Here is a 9,322-nt window from a genome sequence, read left to right on the forward strand (position 1 = left end):
CTACTTTTTATTCATGTTTCAAAAACATTTGCGACGTCTTTGATTCTTTGCCTCAGTATTAGTCTTGTGATCACTTCAAATGTATACAGGCAAGAGCTAGCTGACGTTGAGAAGGGACTGACGTTCCCGAGGACGGTGATAGCTGTGGTAGGGAACACAGGAGAGGGAAAGTCCAGCCTGATGAACGCAGTGCTCGACCATGGCAATGTCCTGCCTACTTCCGGCCTGCGGGCGTGTACAGCTGTCGTGGTAGAGGTTGATCAGAATACAACTAGCAACAGTTTCGAGGCAGATATCGAGTTACTACAGAGCAAGGTATTTAAAGTATTTATTTTGACAAATTTTGGATTGTTTGTAACTCAAATAGATTGCCGCCAAAGTAATAATTGCAATATGTCGAAATCATTTAGTGGAGGTTTACCATGCAATCTATTAGAATAATGCAATCAAGTGTTTATATTTATTTACCAAATATAATCCTATTATTGATAACATATTATTTGATTGAGAACTGGCGACTGGTCAATTACCTGCTTATTTATTTGTAAATATATTCAAGCATTCAATGCCGGGCAATAAGAACAAATAGGAATGAAGTTCAGGGTTATGAGCTTTTAACATCAGGCCATCATACGATTGTAAATGGTGTTGTTTTTTTGCTGGATATTTACATTTAAAATGGTGCGAAATTCTGGTGGTATAAATGACGTTGGAAACAAGAGCCAAATCCACTATACTCAGAGCCCTTCATAATCAACGTATTTACAGATTTTCACGATTGGTATTTTTGGTCTATTGTCATCCCTGATTTAAAGGAAAAACATGAACATTTTATTTGATGAAGATACATGTCATAACATGTGAACGTCTGTTACATTATAACTTAACTAAATCTAACGGTAAAATGTGTTTTAGGAATGGTTTGACGAGCTACAGATACTGCTGAAAGAGTTACAGGACGACACAAACAAGAAGAATGATGCGTCCGCCTCCTACTGCAAGGTGAAGGCCGTGTATGGTCGGATTGGCTCATTCGAGATCCTGTCTGAAATAACCGACGTTACCAACATGCTTGGCAGCATTATTCACATCCAGGAAAATGACGTGAGTAAAATAATGAGGATGATTAAATGCAAATCTAAAATGTGCAGTATACCCAAAGTGATTTGAAGTTGCGTGCAGTTGAGTGCACTAATTAAACCTTTTAATATGTTGAAACTAGTAACTTGTTAATGGACATTCACTGTATATTCTTGTACATCTTAGAATACAATCATATATGCCATCACATATTTTAGCCCGAGGAATTCCGCCTCCAAATAGAAAAGTACATTGCGAATCTGGACTCACGTACCGGAGGTCAATACTGGCCGATAGTGAAGCACGTAAGACTACGAATGCCCCATTGTGATGTGTGCAGTAGTGGGACCACACTGGTCGATCTGCCGGGGGTGAGGGACTCGAATGCTGCCAGGGATAAGATTGCCAAGAATGTAAGGAAAATCCATGATCATAATTACAATAAGATATTGTAAATGTTTAATCACAAGACATGTTATGCAAGTGTTTGCTACTAACATGATAGCAAGTATTTCAGAACAATGGAAGTTAAACTATATTCTTTTAAATATATATCCATACGAAAATTAAACCCTTGCATGTCATACCTTCCATATTCCTGAGTTTTTTATATTCGTTCTTATTCATTGCTAAGTGTCACGATCACTTCCAGTCTGACATTCAACAATTGAAAGGCCTTTCATAAGTCTTAATGATCTAGAAACAAAATCTAAAGTGAGTTCTCTTACAGTACCTGAAGAACTGCACGGCAGTATGGGTTGTGTCTAGTATCCACCGAGCCATCGATGACAAGACGGCCAAAGACTTGCTTGGGGAAAATTTCCGGCGCCAGTTGCTCATGGATGGACAGTACGGCAGTATCGCCTTCATATGCACCAAGACTGATGTCATCACGCCCTCAGAAATCATCAGGTAGAACATACAATTTCAAAGTACGATCAGTTGTTATAACAGGTTGCATGACTGTATACTAGCACCTTGTACATCTAAGAATTTAATAATTCAAATCACAAACTTGCTCCTTCATGTGCTTTTAAGTAAATTGTTCATGTATAATCAATAATATAAAAAAAATTCTTATCAACAGGGATCGAAGTAAGACTTGCCTGTAAGTACACGAGGGTTTGAATAAACAAAAATTGAGCATGCATGGGAGTTTTCATTTGCAGGATTTATTGTTCATTAATTTTTTTTCAAGGTCACTTAATCTAAATGAGAAAACAAAAGAATATGAGGAAAACGTGAAAAACATGGAAAATATGAAGACCGCTGTTGTCAAAGAGATCGCTAACGTCAACAACGTGTTGGTGGACTAGAAAGAGTATAGAGGATCAGAAAAATGAAGCCCGGGAACTGAAGGACACTCTGGCTAATATTGACTCCCTGCTCGAACCAGCAGAAGGAGAACAGGTACAGGTATGTAACACGTATGTGTAAATGTGTATTTTATGAACTTAAGCTGATCCAGGTTGCATACTTTTGAAGATTCTGTATTCTGAATTTTAAAAAGTTGTTTATTTTTAGATCCTTCCCTCTGTTTAATTCCTTAAGGGTGAGGCGAATATTGCTGTAACATGGGGGAGATGTGCGCAGGTACTTTGTAAAGGACAGCGTAATTGTACCTGCTGAAGTAAACGGAAAAAGGTAGAACATAGAGGCTCTTGATAGTGAACATTTAAAATTAAAACTAGTATGTACATCATATTTTGCTTTCAAAGTCAGGAGCAGTATGATGAAGACTTGATGACTTAGAAGGCGCGCACTGATAAGGGAACATAAACATGATCAAAATACATGAAGGTGACATTTATGATTTAGAGAGAGAGGAACAGGAGGCCCTTCAGGAGGTTGAGGGGCGTTGTCGACCAAGGGGAAACAGTTGGACGATCTTTACATTATCAAGCTACATATAGATGACTTTTATGTTTCAGAATGAGGAGCTGGAGATTATTCAGGAGTATAAGGAAGAGTTGAAGACCAAGGATGCCCTGATCAGGGAAAACGAGGACCGGGACACGAACTGCTTCAGCAGCAAAAGGAGGCCTGTGAGAAGGTATAATAAATGTAGAATAGTGTTTTTTTTAATCTTTTTGACACAAATGGCTAGTATATGGCGCTCAAAACTAAGACGGATAACATTATGTTCGGTGTTTAAAAAAGTCTGCGCCCGACTGTGCCCAGATTGCCGAATTAATAGTTTAATGGAACAAAGAGAAACATTTGCTTGCAAAACCTTTTGAATATAAAAGTACAATGAATATAACAGGGACAAGCCAAACATTTAAATATAAACCTTGTTTAGAGGCACACGATTAGGGTCAAACGACACTGAACGAGAAACACTAACGAACAAACACTACATACACACTAAAACACAATACAATACAAATACTACACATGCATCTGAAAGCTTACCAATAAATGTTGAGATTACTTCCTTGAAACGGTCTGTGAAACCCGAGTGTATTCGCACACGGGTCTACTGGGGTTAACGCTAGTTAATAGTGATACAACACCATCGATCAACCGACTTACATATGAATAATACCTCTTTGTATAACCATTCAAATGCAAGAACATCAATGTACTGGGTCTGTTTTGAGTATATTGATCATACAATAAGAGTAGTAAAGGGAGACAGTATTGTTTTAAAAAGTGTAAGTTCTTCGTCAGCTTTGTCCGTATTGATACAGATTGTAGCAACTGGAAAATGTATTTCTAAGCAACACTAAATACAAGTACAATATTAATGTCTTAGCAAATACAAGAACAGTTGATATTTGTTTGCATAATTACGGACCTTTTATCCCCAGAAAACGTCCCTGGAGAAAACAATTTCCCAAGAGAGGAATAAGATAGTCGCCATCTGCGCCCTGGCTAGGAACGACTACTCTAGCTCACATATCAAACGAGACTTCAAGGATGGTTTAAGAGTAGGTTAAATGTTGCTGTTTTTCTGATTGTTTAATGTTACGTATTTAGGCTAGAAAAATGAACAATATGTGACATTATGTTAGAAATGGATATCAAACGCAATTTATAAGAGAATAGTTACAGTATTCAGAACTGTATGCCAAAATGCGTATAATAAAGTGGTCAATGTTTATAAAAATCTTCTGTTAACCAATCAAATCGTTTAAATGTCAAAATTGTCTAAACGGTAACCTTTAGACAACAATTTTGATACAAATGTCTGCTAATGATAAAAAGGAAATATTTTGTTTATATAAATGTGACATAACTTGTCATGCATGAGGTCACAGAACACAGCTGACAATTTCCCTGAGACAACCCTGACATACTTGAGAACAAAGCTTTCATTTTTATCAAAAGCGTTTGCTATCAGGTAGCTGGGTAATGATAAGCCTTCATGTTTGAACGAGTTTTAGTTGCTTCCGTCTACACATGAACTCCCATATCTAAACGGTAACAAGTAAAATGAGCCTTCTATGACTGATTTGTGCATATATTATAATGCCTGTTACGCATACCTTACGCTGTTTATCTAACGGTGCCATTGACAACACAACACAAAACAGTTATTTCACCCGCAACCCTTTTATTTGATTATACACCAGCTGATGTAAAATCTCAGTAACACTGGTAATGGGTGCCGTAACTATTACATCGTCGTAAAAGTCAACACATTTATTTTAGCAGCACAGAGAGTGATGCTCTAGAGAGGGTGGCAAAATGGATAAGTTAATCTATATATTATCACCCTTATATCTACCCTATGCAGGAGATGAAGCGTCAGAATGGGATGTTGAACACTGAAGACCCCGAGGAGGAAGAAGACCTATATGTTGATGACAGCGACGACGATGATGGCAGTACTAACAACTTACGGGTATTCTGCTGCAGCTCCACTGAGTATCAGAAGATGAAAAACCTGCCCGCGTATGATGGGCCTCCGCAGGTGTGGAAACATGCTGAATATGTAAAATTTCTTGATAAGAAATACATTTAGTTTATGAAAACTTGGTGACTAGCGGTACAGATTCTTCTGAATTAAAGATAAACGTAAGCAGACAATTTGATTAAAACATAAAAATGATTTGGCAATTGAACTTGGCACCTTTGTCGTAGTGAAGAAGCTGACGAACCAAAAACAAAACAATTTGGAATCATACACTTTAATCAATGTTCCTGACTTCCAGGTGTTCAGTAACTTGACGGACACCCAGATTCCTGCCCTGCGGAATTACGTACACGAGATGACGTACAACCGGCAGCGTCAATCCTTGGAGAGGCTCATACACAACCTGGGCAGGCTCGTGTTTGACATGCACATCTACGCCTCTGAGAGGTTAAACACGGTAAGGCAGACACATGTTTAACATGCATGTCTGCACATCGGAGTGGAAATACGGTAAGGCAGGCTCAAACGTGACGTACATATCTACACATCGGAGGGGAAATATTGTAAGGCAGCCTCAAACGTGAAGTGCATATCTACACATCGGAGGGGGAATACGGTAAGGTAGACTGATGTTTGACGTGCATATCTACCCTCGGATTGGGAAATACGGTAAGGAAGGCTCGAGTTTTACATGAACATCTACGCCCCCAAGGTGGTGGGGTAGAGCAGGCTATTGTGTGACAAGGATATCTACACGTCGGAAGGTTGAGTACGGTGATGCAGATTCGTGCTTGACCTGCAAATCTACACACCAGAAGGAGGAAAATACGATAAAGCAGGCCCGTTTTTTACATGAACATCTACAATTTGGAGGAGAGAAATAATGAAAGATAACCTGGGATTGGAAATAAATATAAACGTTGTAAAGGGGGAAATACGGTAAGGCAGGGTCGTATTTTTGCATAAATATTTACACATTGGAGGAGGGAAATCCGGTAAGGTGGGCCCATATTTGATACTAATATCTACACCTTAGAGGGTTGAAATACGGTCAGGCAGGTTCGCTTTTACATATTTATCAACGTCTTGTAGGAGGATAATATGATAAGGCTTGCTCGTGTTTTACATAAATAAAATAATCCTTGGGAAATACGGTAAGGCGGGCTCGTGTTCATCATGAACAACTACACTCCGAAGGAGGAATCACGGTTAGGCGGGCTCGTGTTTGACATGCACAATCAGACAATGAAAGGGGAACAGTGTGAGGCGGGCTTGTGTTATACATGCAAAACTACACCACGTAGAGGAACACGGTAAGGCGGGCTCGTGTTTAATATGCAAAACTACACCACGAAGGGGAACACGGTAAGGCGGGCTCATGTTAAACATGCAAAACTACACCACGAAGGGGAACACGGTAAGGCGGGCTCAAGTTAAACCTGCAAAACTACACCACTAATGGGAAAACGGTATGGCGGGCTCGTGTTTGACATGCACAAGAACACCACGAAGGAGGAACTAGATAAAACGGGTTCGTGTTTAACATTCACATCTACACAACGAAGGGAGAACATCGTAAAGCGGGCCCGTGTTTGACATTATCATCTACACTACGAAGGAGGAAACACGGTAAGGCGGGCTTGTGTTTGACATGCACAACAACACTATAAAAAGGGAAACGTAGTAAGGCGGGCTTGTGTTAGACATGCACAACTACACTAAAAAGGGAGAACATGATAAGGCGGGCTTGTGTTTTACATGCACAATTACACCACGAAAGGGGAAACATGTTACGGCGGGCTCGTGTTAAACAAGCTCGGCTACGCCACGAAGGGAAAAAACTGTAAGGCGGGCTCATGCAAAACATGCATAACTACACCTCGGAGGCGGAAACACGGTAAGGCGTACTCGTGTTCGGCTAGCATGTCTACCTACATGTATAAAGGAGGGGAATACGGTAAGGCAGGATGTCTACATACATGTATAAAGGAGGGGAATACGGTAAGGCAGGATGATATAAAACGTTGCAAGGGCACATCTACACCTCCAACGATTATAAACGCGAGACTGGCTCACGTTCGACATGCGCTTCAACACCTTCGAGGGTTAGAAAGGGTAATGTAGGCTCATGTTCGACATGCAAATCTACTCCTCCTAGGGGTAAAACGATAATTCAGGCTCGTTTTTTAACATAAATATTTTCACATCAGAGCGGGTAAATATGGTAAGGTAGTCTCGTGTTCGAAATGCACACATACAATTTGGAGGGTAAAATACGCTTGGGCGGGCTCGTTTATGACGTGTATATCTTTCAAGGGTAAATTACGATAATGTAGGCTCAAGTTCGACATGCACATCGTTTACATCTGAGTGTAAACTATGGTTAGGCTGGCTAGTGTTCGTCATGCACCCCAACACCTCGAGGGGGGGGAATACGAACAGGCGGGCTCATGTTCGACTTAAACATTTTCACCTCCGAGGATAAGAAAACGGCAAGGCGGGCTCATGTGCGACATGCACATCTAAATCTCTGAGGATTAAAAACGGTCAGGCGTCCTCATGTTCGTATTAATCCTCTACACCTCCGAGGATTGAAAACGGCCAGGCGTGCTCATGTTTGATATGCTCATCAACACCTCCAAGGGTAAAAAAAGAGTAAGGTGGGCTCATAATCGACATGCACATCTACACCTCCGAGTGTAAATAAAAGGTAAGATGGGTTCGACATGCGCATCAACAAATCCGAGGGTTTAATACGACAAGGTTTGATATGAACGTCTGCACCTCCGAGGGTTAATGAAAGGTTAGGTGGGTTCATATTGGACATACACATATACACCCCCGAGGTTAAAAAGAGAAAGGTGGGCTCATGTTCGACATGGTTAAAAAGGGTAAGGTGGGCTCATATTCGAAAAAACATATACACATCCGAGGGTTAAAAGGGGTAAGGTAGGCGAATGTTCGACATGCACATCAACACCTCCGAGGGTTAAAACGGCATGGCAGGCTTATATTCGACATGCATATGTTCATCTCCGAGGGATAAAAACGGCAAGGCGGGCGCACGTTCGACATACACATCTACACGTCCGAGGATTAAAAACGGTAATACTGGCTCACGTTTGACATCATCTTCATCTCAGAGGGTTGAAACGGTAAGGAGGGCACATGTTCGAAATGCACATCTACACGTCCGAGGGTTTAAAAACCGCAAAGAGAGGACATGTTCGACTTTAACTCCTACATATCTGAGGATTAAAAACGGCAAGGCAGGCTCATTTTCGACAGTCACATCTACACGTCCGATGGATAAAAACGGTAAGGCGGCCTCATGTTCCAGATACAAATCTACACCCCGTAGGTACAAATACAGCAAGGCTGATTTTTGTTCGACATGCAGATCCACATCTCCGTAGGTTTAAAGGCAAGGCGTGCTCATCTTCGATAAGCACATCTTTACCTCTGAGGGTTGAAACGGTTAAGCGTTCTCATGTTCGACTTAACAGTATACACCTCTGAGAATTAAAAACGGCAAGGCAGGCTCATTTTCGGCATGCAAATCTACATCTCCGACGGCTAAAACGGTATGGCGGCCTGATGTTCGACATGCACATTAACATTTCGTATGGTGAAGCACGTTAAGCGGGAATCCTGTTATTAGTGTCTCGAGTTCAAAGTTTAAAATACGTCACTCAACTGCAAATTTCAATTATTTTATTAAATAGCTCATGGAATTGTTCCCATGATAAATGAAAGTACAGTCACGATTTTTACTGCTATCTGCGCAAAACAAATAGAATTATAAATCACAGAGTTGTGTATTTCGCTTTAGTCCGTCTAACACTAAGTTACCATTGAAAGTCCAGTTTGAAATGTTAAATATCTGCCACTGTCAAAGACAAAACTTTAAAAGTATGTTTTATTGGTTGAACAATGCCCTTAACCAGATTGAAAGAGGCGTTCAAGCTGCCGGGAGTGCCATTGAAGATGAGCTAGAGAGGCTGGACACGACCTGGGTAACGCATTACAGAAGTTGACTGCCGACATAGACGATATATTTGACGGCAGTCTTAGACCAAAGATTGAGAAGGGCGTCCAGTGCCTATGAGGAGGCTAACAATACATGTGCCAAGTGGGGTGCGCCAGTATGTAATAACTTTTTGTCGAGCGATACTCAAGATCTATATGAACATGTGAAACCGCAAGTGTTTCTTTCTGATAGAAATAAAAAAGAAAACGCTGGAAAATAATGAGATCATGAATTAATAATATTTAAATTGAAACATTCTGCATTAATGGTACTTTTAAACTAAATTGGACAACGAAGTCATTTCTGACTTGAACAAAAGCGTGACAAACACATTTTGTTTTCAGGCTATT

General features: G+C 40.5%; 2 protein-coding genes across 2 annotated transcripts in view; both read left to right on the forward strand.

Annotated features, from left to right (window-relative positions):
• LOC128244401 (uncharacterized) overlaps positions 1–4,022 on the forward strand; it is a 26,807-nt gene extending 22,785 nt beyond the window's left edge. Inside the window, exons 7-13 of the mRNA XM_052962410.1 lie at positions 90–315; positions 916–1,104; positions 1,299–1,493; positions 1,811–1,992; positions 2,279–2,387; positions 3,012–3,125; positions 3,894–4,022. Coding sequence (XP_052818370.1) covers positions 90–315; positions 916–1,104; positions 1,299–1,493; positions 1,811–1,992; positions 2,279–2,387; positions 3,012–3,125; positions 3,894–4,022 — 1,144 coding nt within the window. The remainder of the gene's footprint in view (positions 1–89; positions 316–915; positions 1,105–1,298; positions 1,494–1,810; positions 1,993–2,278; positions 2,388–3,011; positions 3,126–3,893) is intronic.
• Positions 2,394–5,574, forward strand: LOC128243182 (uncharacterized). Its single transcript, XM_052960782.1, has 5 exons — positions 2,394–2,496; positions 3,012–3,133; positions 3,894–4,013; positions 4,823–4,999; positions 5,241–5,574. The coding sequence occupies exons 4-5, from the start codon at positions 4,826–4,828 to the stop codon at positions 5,418–5,420; spliced, it is 354 nt and encodes a 117-aa protein (XP_052816742.1). The 5' UTR covers positions 2,394–2,496; positions 3,012–3,133; positions 3,894–4,013; positions 4,823–4,825; the 3' UTR covers positions 5,421–5,574.
• The last annotated feature ends 3,748 nt before the right edge of the window (positions 5,575–9,322 follow it).

The sequence above is a fragment of the Mya arenaria genome, chromosome 8 (genome assembly GCF_026914265.1).
Source record: "Mya arenaria isolate MELC-2E11 chromosome 8, ASM2691426v1".
In the NCBI taxonomy this organism is placed as follows: domain Eukaryota; kingdom Metazoa; phylum Mollusca; class Bivalvia; order Myida; family Myidae; genus Mya; species Mya arenaria.

Bases quoted from the DNA above. Each gene is read 5' to 3' on its own strand.
- LOC128243182 (XM_052960782.1), top strand. From the start codon at position 4,826: ATGAAGCGTCAGAATGGGATGTTGAACACTGAAGACCCCGAGGAGGAA. The intron at 5,000-5,240 runs GTGTGGAAACAT...CCTGACTTCCAG, and splicing joins CGTATGATGGGCCTCCGCAG to GTGTTCAGTAACTTGACGGA.